The sequence below is a fragment of the Sphaeramia orbicularis genome, chromosome 10 (assembly GCF_902148855.1).
Source record: "Sphaeramia orbicularis chromosome 10, fSphaOr1.1, whole genome shotgun sequence".
NCBI lineage: Eukaryota > Metazoa > Chordata > Actinopteri > Kurtiformes > Apogonidae > Sphaeramia > Sphaeramia orbicularis.
Genome location: NC_043966.1, coordinates 34,796,348 through 34,822,674, shown reverse-complemented (window position 1 = coordinate 34,822,674; position 26,327 = coordinate 34,796,348). Strand labels below are relative to the sequence as shown.

The 26,327-nt window shown below is 36.9% G+C and overlaps 2 protein-coding genes across 10 annotated transcripts in view; both read right to left on the bottom strand.

The window, feature by feature from the left end:
* The window catches only part of afap1l1a (actin filament associated protein 1-like 1a), a 39,423-nt gene extending 28,431 nt beyond the window's left edge, over positions 1-10,992 (bottom strand). For 6 of the 7 annotated variants that reach the window (XM_030145758.1, XM_030145760.1, XM_030145759.1 and 3 more), the window contains exon 1: positions 6,224-6,353. In XM_030145758.1, the coding sequence (XP_030001618.1) occupies positions 6,224-6,338 (115 nt within the window). In that variant the 5' untranslated portion in view covers positions 6,339-6,353. Of the gene's footprint in view, positions 1-6,223; positions 6,354-10,883 lie in introns of those variants that run through there. The other variant, XM_030145764.1, reaches the window with a different exon arrangement.
* A 1,789-nt stretch (positions 10,993-12,781) lies between these two features.
* Positions 12,782-26,327, bottom strand: part of ablim3 (actin binding LIM protein family, member 3) — a 61,397-nt gene continuing 47,851 nt past the window's right edge. For 2 of the 3 annotated variants that reach the window (XM_030145942.1, XM_030145945.1), the window contains 9 exons: positions 24,377-24,493; positions 22,228-22,298; positions 21,831-21,999; positions 20,725-20,754; positions 20,311-20,366; positions 17,931-17,997; positions 17,821-17,831; positions 17,605-17,685; positions 12,782-14,102 (listed from right to left, as the gene is read on the bottom strand). In XM_030145942.1, coding sequence (XP_030001802.1) covers positions 13,989-14,102; positions 17,605-17,685; positions 17,821-17,831; positions 17,931-17,997; positions 20,311-20,366; positions 20,725-20,754; positions 21,831-21,999; positions 22,228-22,298; positions 24,377-24,493 — 716 coding nt within the window. In that variant the 3' untranslated portion in view covers positions 12,782-13,988. Of the gene's footprint in view, positions 14,103-17,604; positions 17,686-17,820; positions 17,832-17,930; positions 17,998-20,310; positions 20,367-20,724; positions 20,755-21,830; positions 22,000-22,227; positions 22,299-24,376; positions 24,512-26,327 lie in introns of all 3 variants that reach the window. The other variant, XM_030145944.1, reaches the window with a different exon arrangement.

Here is a 26,327-nt window from a genome sequence, read left to right as displayed (position 1 = left end):
TTTTGTTTCTGGCTTAATTCAAGAGTTTTTCCTTAATTCAAGCAAATTTATTTTTTGCTTAATTCAATTCAAGACTGTGGAATTTTTGCACTTGGCAAAAACATCCCAGGGGCCAAAATGGACCCTTTGGTGGGCCGCCTTTGGCCCCCGGGCCGCATGTTTGACACCCCTGATCTAAGCATTGTATTATCACCTGTTCAAGCAGTTTGGACAATTACTAGAAACCTACATTTAAAACCGACTGTTTTATCTGGTGACATTTATTTTTTTTAATTAGTGACTTTGATTTTTCACATCCATCCATCCATCCATCCATCTTCTGAACTGCTTAATCCTTGACAGTGTTGTGTGATGTTGAGGCCTGTCCCAGTTACTAATGGGCGAAGGTGATGGACACCCTGGGGTTACCATCAGTTTATTGCAGTGCTGACATATGCAGACAAACACCCATTCACTCACACCTTCACACTTTTCATGTGATTTGGTTGACAAATTAACAGCCCACACAGACTGGTGCTGCGATCAAACCCCTGGAGAGAAAGATAATGTTTGGATCTCTTTTGAATTGAGCCACCATTTACACATAGGATATATGTTAACTTAAAAGATAATTTTACAAGGTGACAAAAGTTACAGTTTAAGGTAAAGATTAAAAAAAGTCAAGTAGTTTTATGTGACAGTAGACTGTATCTCTTGTTGCACAGGGTACAAGTCACCAACACTAAAATGACTGTTACCTTGTTATATTCACCTCCTTCTTCAACAGATTGGTGAAAAAGAATTAGATGAGACAAAAATCACAAGAATGGAAATAAGGTCACGACACCCTTGACCTTTGAACTCTGGCCACCTAAACATTTTGAACTCATTCATTGTTAATTCAATTGGTTTGAAGTTACAAGATGTGTAATGTTCTTTCCAGCTGATCCTGACAAATGTTTTTAATGAAATAGGACTGACCGATGGTGTGGGGTGGAAGTATCTGATAAAGAATTCACATATGCAAACTTACAGTATACAGGTTACTATTGGCTATTTGTAAAACATACTTAGGGCTGGACGATATGGAAAAAAAAACATATCATCATAATTTTTTTCATATCAGATGATATCGATATGTATCACAATCTAAATTATATTTTCCGTTACTCATAAGTTCATTGTGAAGACATGAGAAGGTTATTTTTGATTTAAGTGTGGTTTATTTTCTGTCAGAGGTTGAACATGACAGATGTGCTGAAGAACATCACACAACTGTTTCAGATAAGTAAAACAGGCACATATATTTAAAAATAAACTAAAAGTCTGACCAGCAGGCAAAAGCTTTCGAGTTTTAAAAGAGAACACAAACAAAACAGACCATCTTCATGAAACAATACCGGGGGTGTATACTTGGAGGTGCGTTCCATAACTGGCATAAACTGAAAATGAAACTTAACACACTTTGAACATCTGACTACCAGCTTCTATGCTGCACCCTGCTTTTCAGTAACCCGGTCACCCAAGTTCTCGGTCACATTTCCTCCTGAGGGAACACTCATTATCTCCCATTGCAGCCCAAACATTAGCGTGTGTGCTGCAGCTGCTCTTTTGCCTGTGCTGTGTGCGTCAACCTAACTTGATGTGGCTCTAATATAATTGGTTCAGTGTGACACTACTTAATTATGATTGGTTGTTCTTATGTCTGTCAAAACATGGACGAATGAATTCTATCAAAATTGTATCAAGCATGTCTCATGTTTCTATTGAGGAAAAGTTATTTCACAATATATATATCGTTATCATTTTATCGCCCACCACTAAACATACTATGATGTGATTGTTTGGTTTTTCCTTTTATAAATATGAAGAATGTGGAAATTAACAAATGTTTCCAGATGATTCCATTAAAATCATACTATAAAACTTTAAATCTAGTAGAAAAACCTCCAAACTAGACAGAAACATATAAATCCTGATAGCAGGAAGAACACAGTGTCAAATACATGTAGAAACTGGACTGAAAATCATCAAAGCAGGCATTTAAAGGTCACTGTCACTGATAAGCAAACTACTGCAGATACTAACAGTCTGATCTTAGTGTCAGTCTGCGTGCTGCCAACAAAATGCTTTTCCTGTCCTACATTATTTAATGGACTGACCAACTGTATGGGGTTGCCACATATGCCCCCTGTGGAGATGGACTTCCTCCCGCTGGTGACGACATCACATATCACCTCCGGCCTTCTGTTTCCTCTTCCTGTCAGCAGACTCACTCCCACATTTACAGTACTGTCTCTAGTGACCCCATTCTCACTACATTAGATCCTTCACTAGATAGAATTAAATGCGTCTGCCTCTGTGTTTCAAAGGGAATGACAATATAATGGAGCTCGTGAATATGCTATTATCACAAACCTTTATTTAGCTACAGGCAGAGTTCCTTTCTCATGGCTTTTGACATGTCACTATATTTTATGGATATACGTTTCAGACTAACATTGTATAAAGTGAAGAATATACATCCTGAATGCACAGCCCTACACATGTTGGAGTTGAGCAGCAGGTGAGCTGAGCATGTGGAAAGACTTATTTCACATGGAAAGACTGTAAAGGTATACAAATTAAGGAGACATGGGAAAAAAACCTGTTCTTCCCGACTGTGTTTATTGCACATGGGAAGATGCTTGGGGTTATCATAAAATAAAACAGACATAATACTCACGAATGCACACACGGATAATTAAATAGAGGGGGACTAACTGAAAAACTGGCTTCTAATTGAAGAAAAATAAAAATAATGATATCAAATTAGGCAAAAAAAATAGGCTATTGAGCATGCTGTACTTCATTACAAACATTTCCCGGGGTTCATAACAAGGTTAATCTCCTAAAAGAAGAATGAGGCTTAGTATAATTTCAGCAAATTCTTGTAAGTATTTGTTAGACATCATTGAAATGAGGCGCCTGCAGTCAATACCTGCCACAAATTTCCAGCTTGTACATATATCCTCACTTCTAATTAGGCCACTCTAATGAGCTTGTCACAGTGAGAGAAATCCACTCAAAGTCATTAGGGCTTTTAAATGGTGGGGATGTTCCCATGGTGATGGACTGGGAGAATTACGGTCAGAGAATTATGGGTTTGTTTTCCCGTTTTACCTGTTTTAGCATGAACTGGCTTTTGAAGGCTTTCCATGACACAGTGAAGCTTTTGATGTTTATTATACACAACGTGCACAGTGAAAACTCACAGGGTTATGACTGTTGAAGGCAGTGACAGTTCCACAGTGAGGAAATGTCACAGGTTCTGGTCTCAGATTAATACAGTAATGCTGCTTATTTTGCTGCCTGTTTATTCACTGTGTTTTTCTGATGATTTTGTAACATTAAGTGCGATCTTAGGTTACATGTTATGTTCTAAATGTAGGTCTAATCTGACAGATGTGGGATAGTGATTACATTACAACCAATAGGAAAGACTAGTGCTGTAAAGTGTCTTTGTGTCATTTCTGGTGTGACACTGTTCCTGTCTTCCAAAATAAACATTTCATCCCCTCAGATACTTCATGCAAGTCCATCTGTATAGCACTCAATGGGATCTTCCTGAGTTTTATAGAACAGGTTGATCATCATAGTAATTCTTAACAAAAGCAACCAGTACCAGAGGAAAGCATACCCCTATGGACCCCTCAAACACACAAAAAAAGCTATATTTAATTAATGATTGGGGTGTGTATTGATACAAATCATAATACAATACGATATATCGCAATATATCATGATAGTGCAAACGAGACAATATTTTTTTGGTTTGTTTTGTTTCTTTTATCAAAAGATTATTTCCTGGAAAAATATATTTACACCAGCAATATGCACAAATACTAAATACATGTTTATTTGATCAGAACAGGATCTAATGCTACATTACAAAACTTGCCTCTGTAAAAACTTAAAGTGCAGAATTTGTATAAATAAAGTTTTAACATCGGGCTTTACCAGTACAAAACACACGCACACACACACAGATAAATAAAATTATGTTTTACAGACATTACAGTTTACAATCCTGCTTAAATGTTTATATTCTATTAGTAGTGAAAAGAATGCATAGTAGACAGTCCCTGAATCATCTAACATCATAACATTATTTTTGTACAATCCCAACAAAAGAACTAACATCTGACTCTTTCAGACAGTAAAAAGTGCTTTTAGGATGTTTGAAATAACCATTATTTAACAAAACAGTGTTATCAATTTCAAAAAACAATTTGCATGACCTGCAATATTACAATACTACTTTTTTTATTGATGAAATGAATAATGAACTATTGTAAAATATCAAGGATTTCCTATTTTCTTACACCCCTATTAATGATATTAGCTTAGTTTAATCAATTTAGCGGCATCAGTCAACAATATAGAAAACTTAATTGTCGTGACAGTAGCCTGAAAACATACGATGACAAATGGACCTGATGGATGGACGATAGACAGAATAGTAAAACACCACTTCAACTTAAAGTTCTCTGGAAAAGAAATGATGACAAATGGTTTGACTGACAGCATGAACAACGCACAGACAAAATACCCAAAGGACCCACTGCAACATAAAACTGAGAAGAAGTCTGGTGGATAAATATGGAATAGATTTCCAGTTATTCTTCAGAAAAGGTTGATGAAAGACAAAAAGACAGATGGACAGACAGCCATATCCCCCCATGTGGACCCACAAATGACAAATGTGTGGAGGTAGTCTGATGATAGCACTAGCTGGAGGAAACAGTTGCATTATGAGTATTAATCAATATGAAGCAAGGTCAGAGGTTAAAGTTCAAAGTACTGACTATGATGTAAGGGGATGTCTGCGGGGCCTCCTCTCTCCCATTCTCATTTTTCATATTTTGCTCTGATTTATTCATGTCCAGGATGGTACAGAGGGCTTGACTCAGCCTGCTGCCAGACAAAGAGCCTACAGTGCAGCCAGTATTATTCAGATCCTGAATCTGCCCTGACTCCTATGAGATCACCGCAATGCTATGCTCTCCCTCACAGAAAAGTATTCACATTCTGAGAAAGATGCTATTCTGCAAAGTGGAAGCACTGTTTTACTGATGTTGCACAGACAAGGGTAATATACACAAGAACACACATGCACGACTGCAGTCGCACGCACACACACACACACACACACACACACACACAGAATCAGGCTTACACAAATGGGAGAAGGGGCGGCTTTGTCCCCTTTTGGGATTTTTCATGTTAATGGGATTTTGACTGAAGTTCTGTCTTCAGCTGTTCACCAGAGAGCGGGAAAAATACCCGGCCTCTTATATGGATGGTGTGTGAATTAAACCAGCATGGAGGATATAAACCGTCCTTGAGCATGAGTTTCACAATTCTGCTTCTATTATATGATGCAGCTTGAGAGCATTCAGGTTTAGATCCCAGTCATCAGCTAGTGTTAAGTCACAGGATGCAAAGCAATAAGTTGATCAAAATGATTCTAAAGTGAAGTGTACCAGTAACAAAAGGGGTCACATGTGTGTCTCCTACATCACAATGAAGTCCTCATATTATGACATCATACAGTTTTTAAGAGCTTTTTTTCAACACTGTTCTTCCTAAACTACTAAACTGAATTTCACCCCAAAGATCCAAGACTGACCTTTTTCTAACCCTGTATGCTAACACAGGCCTATGCAATGTAGCAAAAAAATTGTTATTATATTAAGAATTCACTCCATTTCAATAACTGTATATAGTATTTCTATCAGGTCTAAAAGATTTGAGTGAAAGTTGAAGAAACCAGACTTCTGTTTCTGCTCTTAATCTATACCTTGTGGTCAGAACATGGAAAACACTTGCCTAAGAGCAGAACATCTCACAAACTAAAGTAAAGTAAATTTTATTAATAGAGCACTTTTCACAGACAGGGAGTCGCAAAGTGCAAAACAATTAAAATACAATTGAAAATGCAATTAAAATATAGTTAAAATACAATTAGAATGGGATAATTACATTAAGTGTAATCAGTTTGTAGTGGCACAACTAGAGGGCCAGTGTGAGTAAAACACTGAAAACAAGTAGTTTGTGCATAAGCTGACAAACTACAACAAAAGAATCATTACAATATAAAATGACATTACATTGCTCACCCCTATATTTACATAAATCATACAGTATCAGTGCTAAATTATGATTTCAGTCAAGTAAAACAGGAACAAAACTGACAACTCACATTCCACCTCAAACTTCTTCTCTTCTGCCAAGTATCTCCCATAAATGTGAGTGTTCCCTGTGAGTATTGTCCAGTCTATAGTCCCTTTCTGCAATGCTGTGCAGCGTATCTCCATGGAAACACTACATAAACAGCTGTGCAGAGAATGACCATATAGAATATACACACAATAGACATATACACACATGTATGAACGCACACACACAGATACTCTCCATGTATCTTAGTCATAAAAACCTTAGCCATCTCCTGATCTCAGTGGGGTTAAAGTGGGGAATTCCACTTCTCATAATGTGGGGCTGCCTTACAATTATAAGTGATTTACTGCTCATGCATGATAGGGCATACATGCACATCTATCATATGTAGAATAAAGTAGCGTATGTGTCAGCGTCAGCATGTCTGCAGACTTTCATGTCAGAAACCTGTGTTGAATCTTGAAAAAGTCAAAGCTTTTGAACCACATTTAAGTCATTAAAAAAGATTCCCTTTCTTGGCTATAATATCTCTCTTTTTAGCTGACATTGTAATGGGTAATCCTACTTGGATATCTGAACTGAACTGTGATGACACCTGCCACACTGAACCCCACTACACGTTCCAGTTGAAGATTCAGGTCCACAATCTTGTCCAAACAGCATCTGCTTGGAATATTTACCTCCGCCAAGGAGGTTATGTTTTTGCCAGGGTTTGTTTGTCTGTCTGTTTGTTTGTTTGTCTGTCCGTTAGTGTGCAACATAACTCAAAAAGTTATGGACAGATTTTGATGAAATTTTCAGGGTTTGTTGGAAATGGGATAAGGAAGAAATGATTAAATTTTGGTGGTGATCGGGGGTGGGTGGGCCCACGGGGGGGGGGGGGGGGGGGGGGGGGCAGACCAGAAAATTTCATCAAAATCTGTCCATAACTTTTTGAGTTATGTTGCACACTAACGGACAGACAAACAGACAGACAGACAGACAGACAGACAAACAAACCCTGGCAAAAACATAACCTCCTTGGCGTGGGGGGGGCCCACGGGGGGGTGCCACTGATCAGCCTTGGCGGAGGTCTGCGCTCTCCGAGTGCTTCTAGTTCAACTTGTTTTGCACCTTACAGTTCTATTTCAGCACATTACAGTTATTATCCAGATTCTACCCAGATCTTTTGATACTGCCAGTTTATAGTGTACAGTGTATAGTGTTTGCTCTTATGTTATATAAGTCTTTACTCATGTTTGCTACAGTGTTATATTGTTATTGAATGTGTGCCATGCTACTGCTGCACTGTAATTTCCCAGTTTGGGATAAATAAAGTACATCCATCCATCTATCTACAGTATCTATCTATCTATCTATCTATCTATTAGACACGCGCTGTTATGACCTCAGTTTACATAAATTAGCTACAGTGACAGAAAGCTGCACACTGTTAAACACTACTTGCATGCATAATGAGAGACACAGCATACGAGGATGCATATTTAGGTCACTGACCACTAGCATTATGACGTCAGCAGGCTGCATTTTTCTCGTGCACGTTTGCCCTGCGAACCCATTCTAACCCAACTCATTGATATTCAACACAAGCCACAACTTTCAGATAGTGTGAGGAAAAAATAAATTATTACTCAGAGCCTCTTGTGTATGTATATGGGAAAAAAAAGTCCCATTCCCATAGGGAGAAAAACATACATACGTATAGACAACAAATTTCAAAGTGGAATGTAAATATGCAGAGAACCCCAACCATCTCATTAGAAAACAGAAGGGGGGGGGGGGGGTCTTTATGTGTAAGCAACAGACTTGTTCTTATCTGATCAGTATGTTTTATTTATGCATTTGAGTCCAGATCCCAGTTTTGTGCACAAGCTTTTCCATATGCGCAACATGTCCTGACAATAGTCACAATTCATTAAATCTGGGTTAAATCAGAGACAATCCCACCACTGCAATGCACCTCTGAGGGAGCAGCCTATCCCCTCTTACGCCCACCTGATACTCAGTTTCTCCTAACGCACGTCAATAGGAGAAAACGAAACCTTCATCACCCTGCTGCTCCAGCTGGCTTGGATAGTGCATATTAAGATATTCACATTATTCAAGCCCGTACTTGCCTCTCATCAACCGTAGAAAACCTGATATGTAAATAACACCCATGTAAAATAGTTCGCTTTTGCATTATTTGAGACAAACTTAAAGAAAGTCATTCAGAAGCAGCCAAAAAAAGGTAACTCAAAGATCAGATAAACAGTCGGGTGCTCCCCAGGGAACCCAGCTGTCATTGTGTGTTTTCTCCTGTGGTTAACACAAACACAATCCTCAGAAAATCAGTCAGGCAGAATTCCTGTCTGTTCATGTATGTGTGTTTTTTTCTGAGACACAGTGACGGATGAGGATTTCTCTAAACCTGGACAAGATCTAAAATCCCTTCTTCCTTAACCCATAAAGACCCAGTGCTACTTTTGTGGCCGTTCTCAAATGGATTTTTCTCTTTATTTAACCTTTCTTTAATGATTTGTTATAATATTATCCTCTGTATTTTACATTTTTTCTGTGAAAATCTTTTTTTTTCCTGTATTTAATTCACTGATCATGTAGATATTCATAAAAGCGCAGATTAAAGTTGAAGGTTATTATGTCAAAAACAGAGAAAACTAAAGAAAAAGTGAATTTTCCAGCAAAGATGTCAATAACTGAAAGTAAAAACAAGCGCTTCCATCTACTGTCATTGATAAAATTCCATGCGTTTTACTGGTGAATTAATGTTGTAGAAGATGATGGTGTGTCCAGGTAACTACGGAGCCTCTGAACGTCCAAATCAAGGTTATTATTGTTAACGAAAACTAACAAAATGACGGAAACTAGAATTGAAAAAACATTTTCATTGACTGAAATAAATTAAAACTATAATTAAAAGATAAAAAACATAACTAACTGAAACTGTATTGTGTGCTTACAAAACTAACTGAAACGGATAAAAATTATGGATAAAATTCCCTTCATTTTCATCTTTGTCAATGTCGGATTGATACGAAATCGATTTATTTCACTTAAGCAATTTTAGCTAGCAGCACCATATGATATTTAACAGTCCGTCACTTGCGGTCACTTGTAATTTACAGTCGTCTTCTGGTCCCCACTCTACCTGGAAACACAGAGACTAAAGTTGGGAAAAAGCAGAAGAGTCCTGTCTGGGATTTATTTGAATTTGACGGCAAAGAAGATAAAAGATATAAAAAAAACCCTAAAACTAAGCACTTAGAAAAAAATGAAAACTAATAAAAACTAGCAAACCTGCTCTAAAAACAAATTCAAACTAACTGAATTAGAGAAAAAAAAAGTCAAAACTAAATAAAACTAAACTATAATGAAAAATCCAAAACTATTATAACCAGATATGACCAAATAGGTCATATCTGATGACCATGAAAAGATGACAACACCAATTATTTACAGGCATTGATAGAATTATTTAACTTAAACATTTTAGATCAGTAGATGGTTTGGTAATAGATGTTTGGGTCTTTAGGAGTTAAAATCCCTTGTATACACACCAAACATACTAACAACTTCCACATAATGTACATTTTTTTGGCAAGGATGGGAAACAGGTAGAAAATAAATGTAGTTAAACCAAGTCTGCAGTTACAGTTTCTGTTAAAAGGGTGCTGGAAATGAAAGAAGGAAAAAAGAAAATAAAGTTCCGTGCATGTACTTCGCCTCATTTCCCTTCACCTTTACTCAGTCGAGTTAAAACGTCCATAAAGTTGAGCTTTATAATCACTCTCACATGTTCACCTGCCTGGCGGCTGGCATCAAGTCTATGAAAAGCACTCAGGTCTTTACTTTACAGCTCTACAAGCAGTAACATGATACAGCAACATCAGCTGAAGTGTAAAAAAAAAAAAGAAAGATCAAACAATCTGAAATGAACTATGAAGTGAAATCTGAACTTCATATGTGATAACTGAGCACCTTGTTGAGTTAGTGCGTCCACTTCTCAGACCTCAGCCAAAGCCCACAACCAGAGCAAGTGTATTTGTTTTTAGTTACAACCTGGAAAAATGTTGAACTTCGCAGGGGGGGGGGCAACCGCACCCCTATTCAAAACACACACACATATTTTAGATTACTATCCCAACACACAAGCCTTGCAGATCTCCATGAAGAGTTCCCTCCTGGTGTCCAGTATCAAACAATGAGCATCTAATCTCCACATATCCCATCTCCACATGTGTGTATTTACTTTGACTCAGGATCAGTGGGTTTAATTTTCAAGAATAACACGCAAACTTTGAGTCACTTTGGTTTTCTGTCTCTTCAAGCAGCTGGGATGTAGAACAAAACAACATTAATTCTAGTTTCTGAGACGCACAATCTATTCACTATTGGTTACTATTGGAATGATGCGTTTACGGAACATCTCCAGACTCCAGTGGTGTTATCAGATAAGTTTGCAAGTCACATCTTACTATTCTCATCTATGGCACGTAACAATCACGAGAAACTTTCCGGATTTCCTTAAAGCAGTGGATTCTAATGACAGAAGGAGTGTCACACGCTTTCTTTTGCGCATTATTCGCCATCTATGTTGACATTTTGCGCAGAAATCTCCAAAACATCACTGAACATCATGGACCCGACAGCACATAAATTATGCAGAATAAAAGCAAACTTACATTTATTGGAGGTGTTTGTGTCCATTCCGCCGGTGATGCTGTCCAAAAGTGTTTTACAGGACATGATGGCCCATGAATGTGTGTGTGCGTGTGTGTGTGCGTGTGTGTGAGCATGCACAGGAGCCTCCACTGACACTTAAAGCCGATACTTGACAAATCCACAGGTTTGAACTTCAGGGACTCTGTTCTACTCTTCTCTGCTGGGTCCTAAAGGCAGCATGCACAGGCTGCAATGGACCACATCAGGGGTGTCAAACTCATTTTAGTTCAAGGGCCAGATTCAGCTGAATTTGATCTGAAGTGGGTCAAACCAGTGAAATAATAACTTAATAATATATAAATAATGTCAACTCCAAGTTTTTCTATATGTTTTAGAGTGAAAAAAGTTAATTTGCATTATAAAAAAGGTTTACATCTACAAACTATCCTTTCAAAAGATGTGAATAACATGAACAAACTGAAAAAAATAAGTATAATTTTAACAATATTCTGCCTCAGTTCATCATTTACACATGTACATTATAACTTACAGATCCTAGTGGATCTACAAACACACAAAACATTATAATAACAGACAGAATATTGTTAAAATTGTGCTTACTTCCCTTAAAACATTTCAGGTTATTCACAATTTTTGCAAAATTATACTTTGTTTTAGTGTAACTACATGAAAATATTTATATTTATAAAGAGAAACATCTGAAGTTGTCATTATTTATATGTTATTATGATAATATTTTACTGGTTTGACCCACTTGAGATTGAATTGGTCTGAATGTGGAACCTGAACTAAAAGGATTGTTAATTTTTGCAAATACATCCCAAGGGCCGGACTGGACCCTTTGGCAGGCTGGATTTGGCCCCCGGGCCATATATTTGACACCTGTGGGCTACATCCTCTCTATAGGACCTTAAATCAGTGGTTTTCAAACTTTTTACAGTGGAGTACCCCCTGAAATATACTTTTTTAGCCAAATACCTCCAACTTTTGCTTCAGCATTTTTGATTGAAAAAAATTTGGCAAAATTTATTTCCTGTGCCAAAGGTGTCAAAACTTTGTAAACAAACAACATATATTTAACTGTGATACATAAAAAGTAATACAATATAAAATATAAACTGAAAAGTGCCCTCTTTCATTGATGAGAAAAATAAATAAATTGGTTGTTAATTAAAAAATGAATCTTTCATCAACTAAAAAATTACGTAGCTACTCAAATAAACTTATTTTGAGTAATATTAAAATGGAAATGTTCTTTAAAATGCTACTAAAGCTTAAACAAGATGATTGACAATTAAACTATTATATGAACATATTCATTGTGTTTTATATTTCAGCATTAATTCTCATTATTTATTTTGTATTTTTCAGTACATGATAGCACATTTAATGTATTTTTCCTAAAATTTTTTAAGTACCCCCTGGGCTTCTTCCAAGTACCCCTGGGGGTACACGTACCCCACTTTGAGAACCCTTGCCTTAAACTATTTCTGTGGTGACATAAATAATTTTCGCTTGTTCCATTGGCAGATTTTTTGCTTGAATTAAGCGAAAAAAAAAAAAAAAAAAAAAAATGGAACAAGTGAAAATTAACTTGGTAAGATTTCTTGAAATAAGATTTTCAAGATCTGTTGACTAAAAATAAGTTCTTATATCCTACTGAAAAGTTACTCTTTAGGTGATTATGTCTTATTTTAAGTGCGGTGAGATAATTTGACTAGAAATGACAAAAATACACTTGGCAAGATCTAGATTTTTTCCAGTGTATAGAGTCGTAGATTCTTTTGGGTGCTTTCACCACCTGTTTAGGTTTTTGAGGGTCAATGAGTCAATGACAAAACAAGTCCTGAAAGAAAGTGTTAAGAACCAGACTGAGATTTAAAAATAAATCAAGAGATTTGCTTTGTTTTCAAGTTTATTTTTTAGTGACAAAATCAAAAATAACAGTATTCAAAAAAAGTCTTCAACAGCCCTGGATCTTCAGTTTGTTACATACCTTACAGAGCAAATTTTTATTGTGAGTGAAAATAATCTCTGTAGCTACAAAATTATTGAGTCATCATTCTAAAACGATTTAGCAACAGTGAATGTGAATGCATGGATGACTACATCTGTGTGTGCATTCTAAGACATTTAGTCATCGTCCTATTGCAATGAGCAGGAAAAAACGTGGAATACGAGGACTCGCTAGGTGTTGTCCTCGATGCGTTACTGGATTGCACATTCTGCACAGCTGCACAGTGAACTGCATCTATCGGTGACCATCCCCTTTTAAATCGGAACATTACTTGGATCTGCTTAATCTGTATCTTTGCATCCTCACTTTGGTTTTCATTTTCATACAAATCAATGCAGGTCATACATACGATTTAGAAAAAAAAAAGTCTTGTCCATGTCAGATTGCTTGTTTTGTTCTGTACTGATGTAAACTAGAGAAGAGAGAACACAGTTTTTGTGTGTAAGAGCAAAAAAAAAAAAGGTAAAAAAAAAAATGCATCTTTATAAATCAAAGCAAAGTGATTCTCAGCCACGCGCTCATCTCATACTAAGCATTCACTCTAATAAAGTGTCATAAATCATATGCTGTATCTACATTCTACTCATTCAGATTGCTGGTGCTGCACACTCATAACTAAGAGAGCATAACAAATAAGGCAAAGCCAAAAATCTCCTCCATATGTTTCAGTACTGCTTCTTTGTTCACAGACACCCCCGCCCTGTGTTGCCTTATAAGGGGCACAATCCTGTCTTCTTCCATCCTTTAGGCTTAAGAAAAGCACAACACTACTGTACATGGCAACCACCACTACAGTCTCTATTGCTTACACACCACTCCATCACACAGCCACAGCTGCACTGGTAACCATGTAACAGTTCATCCGTCCATCTGTGCATAATGTGTCTGTGGTTTTCCTCCCGTGTCCCAGAAGTCCACGCTGGTGTGACCAGAATTTGGTTCATAGTATGAGGAGATCTAGAACAGGTTCTCAGCCATGGCAGTGAAACTCAGTGGAAGTCCTGTATCTGTCTTTCCTTCCTCTCCCCCAGTCTGTCCAGTCTCTCGCTCTGTTTATGGCGGTACTTGACAGACATCCGTACACTTATTAAAAGAGTCGTGCCTGTTTCTTCAGCTCGTTCCTCTTCCACAAAGCCAGACGGTCGAAGTCCTCCATGGTCATGCCAAACACTTGGACAAACTCCTCCGAGGACAGGTGACGCTGGGAAAACATAAGTTTAACACATCGTACGCATTACTTCATCTTCAACACGAAATATGTCACTATTAGTATTTGAGCCAACTTGTTCACATTAGGTTATATTTCAGATGGTAACAGAGAGCTGCACATAGAACAGAACTGGAGTAATAGAATAGAACTGAACAGAACAGAACTGAATAGAATAGAATAGAATAGAATAGAATAGAATAGAATAGAATAGAATATCTTCATTATCATTATAACAACTACAATGAAATTTAAAAGTGCCATCCAATCTGTACATCATATTTAAAATAGGGGTGAAACGATTCCTCGAGTTATTCGAGTACCTCGATTACAAAAAATGATTGAGGAATTTTCTCTGCCTTGAGGGATTGCTTATTTAATTGTAAAGCTCCAAGCACGCATTTCGCACGGACACAAGCAGCACAACGCGTTTACATTACTCACGCAAAGGAAGATGACAGAGGACGCGGAAGTGTTCGGATGACGCAGCGGGAAGATGGAAGAGGTGAGCATAGACAGGCAAGTGAATACAGTAGTGATGACAAAAGAAAAAAAAAAACACAATAAAAAAGACAGAAAATGTCCGAAGTGTGGAAGCATTCAGACTGAACAGTAAGGTAAAAACTGTGTCATGTATCCGTTGTAACACGGCCCTTCCATACCACAACAGCACATCTGCGATGGAACATCTTCTCATAAGACATCCAGAATGGAGCGGAGGACCCGAGAAAAAAAATAAAATTAACGCAGCCCAAATCCATGAGATTAACGTTAATGTACCATACTAACATAACGTTAGCCCTGCGGAGGGCTAGGTTTCTGTTAATTATGAAACTGTTGAATGTGTGGCTAGTTTATTATGATAGTGACAAGCAGAGATTTAGGCAGCAAGCTGTGATTTGCACAGTGAATTTCCCAAAACCACGGCCAAAATGGTGCACAGCTTGCTGAAAGTTTTCTCTTACCTTGTCACGGCCGAATTTTGGCAAAATCCAACAACTTTTTGCAAAAAGGAAGCGAATCATCAATTAACTGGATGTGTGTGGGGGGGGTTATAGGTTATAAGACAGACAGATAAGGTGGGGTAGCCATTGCCTTGATTCTCCTGAATGTAGCAGAAATGTATAAAACTGTTCATGCATGGACTCGTTCCAAGTTCCTGTTCAAATGTTCTTGCCTCTTATATGCCACAACACATTCCTGTTTGGTCTAAACTGTAATTCTGAAACTTACAGCTGCCAAAGTTAAGTTGCACAACAAAAAGGCTATGGTTATGCCTTTTTTAAAAGTTTATTAATGCCTTATATTTTTGATACTTACAAGAAATACTAAGTTGAAAGTAATTAAATTCTATTTATTTTTATTTGTGTTTTATTTATTTTTATTTGTGTTTGCAACAGCCTCTCTGGAAATGTTTCTAGTCAAGAAAATACATTTTGTTGCGTATGCACAATATGAATGTAAGAACTATAACTGCTAATTGTCAAAAAAAAAGGAAACCAATTGGTCCTTCATTATTAAGTGAAATACCCTTATTTCCTCTTGCTCTTCCTCTTCCTTATTGCTCTTTAACCAAGCAAAAATAAGTTTTATCCGATTACTCAATTAATCGAAGGAATTTTCAGTAGAATACTCGAATACTAAAATATTCAATAGCTACAGCCCTAATTTAAAATCTAATATAAACATACAATAGAATAGAATAGAATAGAATAGAATAGAATAGAATAGAATAGAATAGAATAGAATAGAATTTATTGCCATTGTGTGTACAACGAAATTAGGAGTGCTAGTCCAGTTTGTGCAATACTACTAATAAAAAAAACCCAACAATACTTCAGAAAATAAGAATAGAGCAAATATATAATCACAAAAACTAAAAACAGGATAAGAAAATAGAATATAAAATTTTACCAAAAAAAAAACCAGAACAGAACTAAAAGTAGAATAGAAATAAAACATAGACATAAAATATGAAAAGACACTATATTAACAATATTAACAGTATGTTAATATACACATAACAAATATAATGTAGACATAATATATATATTTTTTAAACACAATGCAGGAAACAAGTAAAAGGTAATCATAACCTTTTTGGCCATCCAGAGTGTATGGATTCCACTTTGGAAAAATAATGTCCACTCATGTTTGTTAACCATAATTAGTGTTTGTTAGGTATTATTAAGTATCAAAAACATGTGACTTTTCTCTTACTAGTGACTGTTAACTAGTTTCTATCTGAAGTAAATGTTTATGAGGAAAGATATCAAATAGTGAGATGGATTTCAATCTACAGATCTCGTAACCATTAATGAATTATTTTGACTGCCGGAAACAGCAGTAGTTTAAAGGCATAGAGCAAACGATGGGACAGCAGGTAAACATTCAGGGTTTCAGGTGAGATCCTGAATTATACAAATTACACAGATCAATACAGATTTTGCTGATTTTACTTAAATAAACTGGGTATGCTAATTCCAAATCTGACGTCAAAATTTGTTCAGAAGAACAGGATTTATACACAAAGGTGAAAGCTGGAATTTTCACTAGAGAACTCAGTAGTGACCTGTTAGTCTCTTAAAATCTTAGCTCTCTAGAATTAACATCTTGGTATTCATTGGTACAAGTGGTGCAGAATTTTCTGGACAACCACAAAACCCCAAACTCTGATCAGCTAGTTGAGAACATGATAAAAGTAAATAATTTCCTTCACTTCCAACTTGACTTTTTCCCACTCTGTTTGTGTCATGTAAAGGACGTGCACTGTGAATGATTTCATAAAGATATTTCTGAAATGGAAACATCTACCGAGGACCCTTCACCCCTAACATCATGCTTAGATGGATGGTGGGTGATTACTGTTGGTTCCCTCAGGGGGAAACAAACCACAGGCATAAAAGACAAGAGTCTGAAGCATTTCTGAACAATTTAGAACCAATCTGATGGTCTCTGCTACTTGGAATCTAGGTTCATATCTATAAGTAGATTTAATCATTTTAGCACATATTATCCTCTGATTGTGAAGACACAGAAAATGCACTGGTGCAAGATTAGAAGATGTGTTTTTTAAATATATACACATAACAAATTCTGATATCCTGATATATTCAACATCTGATGTTTTTCTCCTTCAGCAGACAAAAAGTATTTACTGATATCTAGTATTATAGTCTGGTGAATTATGAATAACAAAGAGGAGTAAATGTTCACTAAATATAGTATTTGAGATACTAAATATTCAGCCTTGAGTTTATTTGGAAACAAAATCGTCAGCTTCTTTGTCTGAACAAGTTGGTTTCATAACATCCTCTGCGTTCAATATTTAACGTTGGCCTCACAGATAAATTATTAACCAACAGTATCTTATTTGGGCTTGGTGGTTGTGTGTCTACCAGTACTCAGACTTAACCCCCACTGTTGTTTAACACTCCTCAACCAGATCATTATATTCAGCAGAAGGGTCAACCTCCATGACCTGCTCTTTACTTACCTCCAGTCTGGCTCTGTCTACATCTTTGGGCAGCCTGTTGCGCCCTCTGGTGGTAACAATGAGTGTTTCATAAGGGTAAATCTGCAAGGACGGAGGAGGAAGAGACAGAACGATGTCTTATCACACATCAGAGACTGAGCCATAACACTGGGATTAGTCGACATGAAAACTATCTCACATTGCATGAATTAATAAAGGTATTTTGTTAAAACCTACCTTGTATTCAGCTGGGGGAGAGGAAAAAGAAAAGGAAGTCAGTAGAGGAAGAACTGAATTAAATGATGTGATCTAATAAAGCACGGAAATGTAGATTCTACTTAATCGACCTTTGTTTCCCCAGTTGACCTCGGTACCACTGTCGTACTGGTACTGGTAGCAGTCGGCACTCTGAGGCTGCAGGTTCAAGAAACACATTGAAATCAATAGCAATAAAAGACTATTAGTATAATACAGTCATGGAAAAAAATATTAGACCTCCCCTTGTTTTCTTCAATTTCTTGTTCATTTTAATGCCTGGCATGACTAGAGGTACATTTGTCTGGACAAATATAATAACAACAAAAATAACTCATAGGAGTTTAACCCTGTCATGTATACTGGTCACTACAGTGGACAGCTATTCTACAGCTGTTCTCTTGTATATTCATGGATTTTTTTTTTTTTTTTTTTTTTTTACACATACCTTTATTAAAGTTTTAAGACACTACATATCTTTTCTGACATGAATTGGTAACCTTGTGTAGATCTCCCCTGAGCACAAACCCCCAGAATCACAAGCCCCCCCCACCCCCAGAGTTTTCACACAATTTATCAGTAAATACATGTTTCTTCACTTAAAAATTAAATGCATGGTGTCCAGCTGATGATGATGATGATGATTATTATTTTTATTATTATTATTATTATTATTATTATATTTTATTGTGTTACTTTTTAAAATTTTTAATGTTTTTTTATTTTTATTTATTTTATTTAAACTATTTATTTATTTTTATTTTTTATAAGACATTTTTCAATTACATTGTTTTGTTTTTGTTTTTTTTTCATGTTTAAAGAGAAATGAAAACACTCAGGTAAAAAATCTTGATTAAGGTTCTCATAATTTGTGCATGAAAGGGTTAATTTAAGTGCTGATATCTAGCCATTTTCCATGGTTTTCTTGATAATAACTAAAATCACTTCAGTTCTTACATAAATAGCTATGGCATTGTACTGACAAAAAAAGTGCTTCCAGGCATTCCATGTTTTCTTTTCTGTTTTAGTCACATGATACACACAGGAGTTAGTACCTGATTGCATAACTATTGTTTTTGATGACTTTTGATGGTCTAATAATTTTTCTGCAACTGTAGATTTGAGCTTCAAACTGGATCATTCATATGGGTTTAGGGCTGTCACAATGATGAAATCACGGTTGACTATTAAATGTATGAATAGCTGTATTCATCTATTTATATGAAACCACTATTATAGTATACAAGTATAAGTATAGTATAACATCATAATATAAGCATAAGATCTGATTCCCCCTCGGTCCAGGACTGAATGCAGTAGAAGGTCCTTCCTGTCAGCTGCCATTAGACTTTTTAATATCGCTGTGCGATAAATTATTGTATGCTGTGCATACTTAGGTGTTTGGTTTATTGTATTATTTACATTACTTGTATTGTACATATAATATATATTTATATATATATTTATACTTATATATCTTTTACTTTTCCATAACATTCTGTTTACTTCTTCGTTCCATTGTTGGTTGTTTGTGGGATGTTCATCGGGATGGGTCAGTGTGTTTTTCTTGTACTGCTGCTGTAGTAACGAAACAACTTCCTGCAAAGGATCAATAAAGTTGATTTTATGTGCACAGATATTCTATCTATCTATCTATCTATCTATCTATCTATCTATCTATCTATCTATCTATCTATCTATCTATCTATCTATCTATCTATCTATCTAATTTTATTTTTTCATTTCAAATATCAAAACAACAAAAAGAAATTTAAAAAGTAAAAAAACCCAACAAAACGAAACAAAAAAAAAAAAGGAACGGGATGAAGTACAACTTTCATACTCCTGCCCCCTTACCCCATCTTTTTCTTTTGATAACAAAGTCCCATGTTAGTTCCTCAAAGTACCTTAACAAATCTTACAAATATCAAAATAAATTCTAAGCAATCCTGCAAAAAAATATTATATAAAATAAAAACATAAAAATATTCTACATATCAAAAATAAACTCTGTCCATTTCATAGCCGTATTATGCATATAGACAGACTTCACAGACAGTATAGTATAAGACCAATAACAGCTTAATACAACACATATACATTACGAAGAAGACCCATTTATTGGCAATGAACTCTGGAAAATGGATCAAATTAGTTGCCGCCACTCATTCTCCACTCAGGTACCATAATCCACACCATAAGTTGATATGACAGTGAATATAAACATGCAAATACGGATGAAGATGTGACATTTCTATTAGTTTCATCCAGCTGTCAAAATGCGAATGAAAACAATTATGCAAAATAATTGCCGTTTGCTCAAAATAATGTGATAAGGTGGATATGTAATAGTTGTAATAAGACTAATCACATTTTTTAAATTGGCCCTATTAAAAAATAACAATAAAACAAAAACTGCCCCAAGTGTGTATTCAGAATAGCTAATAATAAGATGTATTTTCTGGTTCTCACCCTCTGAAGGCCATTGCGTCCATATCCTGGTAGTGATGCTGACTTGAGAACAAAATCTAGAACATAACAGACAGGAATTATCTGTTATTAGGCCGATTATGGTGTTTATTTTCTAAACATTCTCATCCAGTTCAGCCTGCAGACTTTACCTATCAGGGCCTAATCGGTGCCAGAAGATGGCGCTCTTTGCTAAGCTACATATAGCTTACGTTCAACCTGTGCCTGGCATTTTTGTCACTGAGCTTTGAGGATGTTAAATCCAGTTGAAACACATTTCTGTCTATTAACTAGTAAAGCTTCTCCTTAAATCAACTTGACTTCTTTATTACAAAGCTGAGGTGCTCTACACACCAGCTAAGAGTTCAGAAAATGTAAAAAAAAAAAAAAAAATAATAATAATACCAATAAACTCACCACTTTCCGTGCTGTACTGAGATCGAGGAGCTGTTGAATGAAGAAATCACAGAGTTAAAAGACTGAATCTAATTTTCTAGAACAGTAACATAAACGCTGCAAAAACGTTAAACTACTTTGCTATGAATGTGCATTACATTCCTGAAAAGTAATGTAATAAAAAATGGCAGCCATCAGTTTAATTAGAGGCTGATTTGACAAAGAAGCTGAAAAACAAGCTGGGTACTTAAGAAACCCTTTGAGGAAGACAAAACATCAAAGGGGCAAAAAGGCAGAAAGAGGCCAGGTTGCCTTCCAACCATAGCTGTGCGTCCCCTCCCATCTGAGAAACAGCTTTAATGAGAGATCTTACTGCTCATAAATAAACCAGGATGTGGGACACCAGCTGTGAGGGGGGATGAGATAGATACACAGATAGATGGAAGGATGGGTAGCGAGATGAGAAGTTAACATGGGTGAAAGTATGGAGAGCGATGTTGGAGAAGCTGGAATGAGCTTGCAAGGTGAAGAGGGAGATGTTGGAGAGGGGGAGGCGAGGAAGCGAAGTGAAAAAAAAAAGGGACAAACATGGAACAGCTGGATGGAAATACACACAGGCTGCTGTCTGAGTATCAGGGGTTTAAACACCAGACCCGATTCACTGTGGGACCAGTGAAGCTTGGCCTTACAAACAGAAACATTGCCGTTGAAGTTTAAGTTTAAGCTTCTTTTTCTGCTTTATCACATCTGGCGCTTCTGCACACCTGGTTGAGCGCGCTGTTTTCAGTCGCCTAAAACAGTCCAAATCAGTGTGAGCAGATCTGCACAACAATGACAGGCCACATCTGCTGCTGCTGCTGCTGCTCAGTACCACAGGTTCAGGAGCAGCTGTTCAGCTCTCTCAACATCTTTTCTATCCCAGTAAAACCCCGGCCTGCAGCAGCCATGACCTTCCCTGACCCGCAACCCCGCTACCTCACTCCCCTGACAGCACATAAAAAAAGCCCCAGTGGCGCACAAACATGTGATCACATTAGGGCTGATATACAGTCACATGCAGGCATTCTTAAACTTCATAATAAGGAAAAACAAAGACAACATGTGCAGGGGGCAGGGTGGATCCTTACATCCGTTGACAGTGTTGTTGTACGCTGTGGTACCGTAGCCTGTAGTGTTGAGTGTTTCCTTGCTCCCGCTACGAGAATTCCTCGCACTGCCCCAGGGGTCGTTGTCATAGGAACCAGATCTGGCTTTCATCTCCTCCTTTAGGATCATCCTACCGATGCCACTCCCAATCTGTACGAGACACGGGGAACCAACGGCGAAAGAGGCAGAAAGAAAAGAGACGTTAAAACTGCAATTTCAATGCATGGCGAAGGCAAGATGTTAAAAGAAGTCAATAAAGAAAAGGAGGATAGTTTAGGCACCGTGCCATAAGAGGTGCATTATTTATGGATGGTTCTGAGGAGGGAACTAGTGCCCGATGTTGAAGAAAAGGGAGACAGAGAATAATGAAGCTCTTACTCTTTGAAGACTGTGACTCCAACCCTCTTCATCTCCTCCTGTCGAGAACCGTCTTCTTGGTGCTCGATAGGCTGCGAGAAAAAAAAAAGAGATAAAAGAGATTTCCTTGTATGAATATAGAGTGGAACACAGTAATAGAGGAAGGAGTGAATAAATACAACAACATACAGATACAAAATGAACTGTACTATGTTTGGTTACTATGGTAGGATGTGTAAACTCATCCCACTGAAGTCATGTTTACCCGGAACAGTGAGGTGAAATATGAAGCAAACTTTTGAAATGTCACAAAAAGTACAGAAGTAAAATGCAAATCAGGTACATTTATATAACCTGGATTGGAGCAAATAAACCAGATTGTAAAATGTTATCAGAAGCTGGTGGTATAAGACATGTTATGAGTAGAAGTAGAGGTCACAATGTAGAAATATTTTCTCTTAATTCTTCTAGTGTGATGGGCTCATATGAAGGTGCTATGTCAGACTGAGCAAATATTCATAACTTCAGAAAATAAATGATCTGTATAAACATGACGAACTGGATGTACTTTGTGTGTGTGTGTGTGTGTGTGTTGTTTTCTATAACAGATACATAAAAAAAACGTTTTTACAGCCATTTTTTACCTAACTGTTTATTTTTGCACTTGCATTTTCTTTTTTACTTAACTGTTTTATACTTATTGACTATTTTATTCTTGAATGTATAATTGATGTGTGTATCTTACTTGAGCACCTCACAGAATGTAAAACCAAATTTTGTTGTGCTGTAAAAAGGTATATTACAATGAGAATAAAGCCAATCCAATCCAATTCTATTCTATTCTATTCTATTCTATTCTATAGATATATAGGGTTTTCAAACTCAAAATCTCCTCTAAGTAATGACATATACAGTAATTTAGTGGAGAAAAAAATTAATTATAGCTCCCACAATAGGTCTGGATCACTATGTATGTGGCATTTAAGATTATATTTGTTAGTAAAAGTCATTCTTAGATGGGGCCCACTGATATGAAGCCATTTGTGGTAAACAGTACTCAAAGAACAGACAAACTGACTTGTCTTGGTCACATTTTTGCACTTCAGCTTCTTTTTCTTCATTCTCTCCTTTAGTGGCAGAAACAGCTGATCAATCATGTGAGTCATATGAATGTTGTGTATATGATTATTACCCCGCCCCCCAAAGGGGAGGCAGGGGGTATTGTTTTTGGTTTGGTTTGTTTGTTTGTTTGCTAACACTCTAGCAGCAAAACTATTGGTTGAATTCATACCAAATTGCATTTATAGATTACCAGTGACCCAGAATAAATGTCATAATTTTTTGGGAACAGTAGGTCAAAGTAAAACATATTTAGGAATTTTCAAAATCTTCTTTCCTCCTATTTACTTATAATGGGTGAAATTTCAAATGTCTATTGAAAAACAATTTTGTTTCAATTTACTTCAAATTTGGCACATATATAGCGGAGGGTTTCTGCAGATATCAGCAAATCTAATTTAATGCTTTTTAATGCCTGTTTAAATGCCACTTTAAACAAATTTAATGCCCATGTCCAACTGCAGATACAGTTTTATATATAGTTTTATATATACCGTCCACATGCTTTAACCAGATTCTGAATTGTGCCTCCTCCAATCACTTCTGCTGAAACTTGCATTTTCCCATTTTTCCGACATTTACTAATATTCTCTCCTCTTTCGCCACAGCATGAACACACTCAAAGCACTTTGCATTCCATGCTGGTGTTGTGACTTCATGTATCGGCCATAAACAATAGCCAATTTTTTAATGCCCCTGGACATCAAATTTAATGCTTTTTAATGCTATTTAAGGCCTTCATTTTCACAATATCTATTTAATGACTTTTAATGCTTTTTAATGACCTGCATAAACCCTGTAGAGGCTATTGATATGCTGACATCAGCCCATGCATAGACATGATGATATTAGCTGGATCAATTCCAAAATAAGTTCAATATGTGCAAGGGGCGGGGTTTGTTTTGCCTGGCACCACTTGTTTAGAATTGGTTTCTCCCAATGCGTGAATTAACTTTATGGAAAACTTTTTTATATAATTGTCTTAATCTTGCATTTTCAGTCTATTCTACAGTAATATCCCCAAAATGTGCATAAAAAGTACATGTCGTACCTTTGGGGGAGCTTGTGTATGGGTAGTAGTCAGACTCCGACTGGGTGTATGGCTCAGGAGAATATGTGGAAAGTCTGGAGGATCTGAGTATGTCCTCACTAGTCCTGCTTTTAGTGGCTGCATCCACGAAATTGTCTGTGAAGAAAACGGATGGATTTACGAGAGAAAAGTGGCATGTGGAGTCAGAACCAACAGAACTTGTCATTCTGTGAAGACTGCACTGTAACGTGCTAGGGAGGGAAATGTGTTAATAAACATCACAAAGATATACACTCAGAAAGAATATTAACACTATAATACACAGTCATTACACTAGTCCTGTCAGAGGAGATCAATATTTCAGCCAACAACATGAAAATAACCAGCATCAAATTGAGTTCAGTTACTGCTCAGCCTGAGACATCCAGTCATTTCATGAGTGGTGTAAAGCGATGATATTGATGCCACTCTGCACTAAAGCACGGTCAGTGGAAGTCAATGGTAGGTGACATGCAGTGTAATGTCAGATAGATCGCTCTTCACTCTGTTAGCCATTAGCCATGCCAGCCTCGATCCATGATCCATTGAATTCCTATATACATGATGCATGACACCACTGGCAGACATTCTCATCTTTGGGACACACACATTACGTGATGGGATGAGCTTCCACCCACATTTGTTAACTGTGACGTTCAGACAGCAGAGTGAAACATGTACTGCTGGATAGTACTGACACGGGACGAGAAAGAACAAGACACAAGACACACACACACAGACATACTGTATATATATAATATCTCTATCTAGCGACAGTGAGTGAAACAGTGAGAGGAGGGGGATACTTACAGCATGGCAAGGTCACCGGGTAAATTGGAGCAGTAGGTGGAGGGAAGTGAATAAAAGTGATTGGATGCAATAAAAAAGAGGTGAAAAGAAAAGGGAAACATTATTGGAACGTCCTCAAGGGAGATGTGACAGTTGCTTCCCATACAGAGCATAAGGTCAGGCGCTGTAGAACGACAAAAACAGAACTACAGCATCTGCTCTATACCGGAAGCAAACTTGTTAAGCGTACATAACAGGCCTTTGGGTCACAGAGCTACATAACTTTTACATGTGTCTGTTGTGGCTTTGGATTTACATCAATCATGGTTAATGCTGAAACAAGAGAAAGTAATAATCAATAGCTGTTTAAGAAGACATAAAAATACCACAAGGATCGATAGAGCTAATGCTGAAGTGTGCACTGAATGTCAGTCTTGTAATGGGCTGAATTGAAATGTTTCTGAGCTTGAAAATATGTGTCGGTACGCATTTACTTTGGCCAGTGATGTACAGTACTTACTAATTGGTTTAGAGACATAGAAGGGTGAAAGTGTCTACGCACAAATCGACACACTTACCCACAAAAACTAACACAAACGCTACAGAGGAACATGCAGGACAATGACAGAGATAAAGGATCCACCGCCAAAAGTGATAACTTCCTCCGACTCTTTGCAGAAAAGCCTTTCCCAATGTAATTTGATTGCCGTTTACTGATTTCGTCCTCATGAATATTTATGCCGAAGCTCACTGCCCAGATGGCTGAAGTACATTTTAGTTTAATGAATTGCAAAAAAAAAAAGGACAAAAATAGCATCTTCACCGCCCTGCAGAGCTATTTGAGGGAGTGGCATCGAAGGTAAATCCACCCAATTAAGAAATGTGAGCCTCCACTCATCTTCTTTGTGTTTTCCATACAATCAAAAAAAAAAAAAAAAAAAAAAATACAGCAACTGCCTTTAGATCCAGCCTATTTCTTGAAGATATTCACATTATTTCCAGTAAATCACAAACTGACCTCTGGGTAAATAAGGCTGGGCTAGAGAGACACACATATATTTGTCTGAGGAGACACCTTCCACAGCAAGTGCTAGTACAAATTCCAGTTGTAATACAGTTCTTCACTGTGCTTTGCTCCATTGTT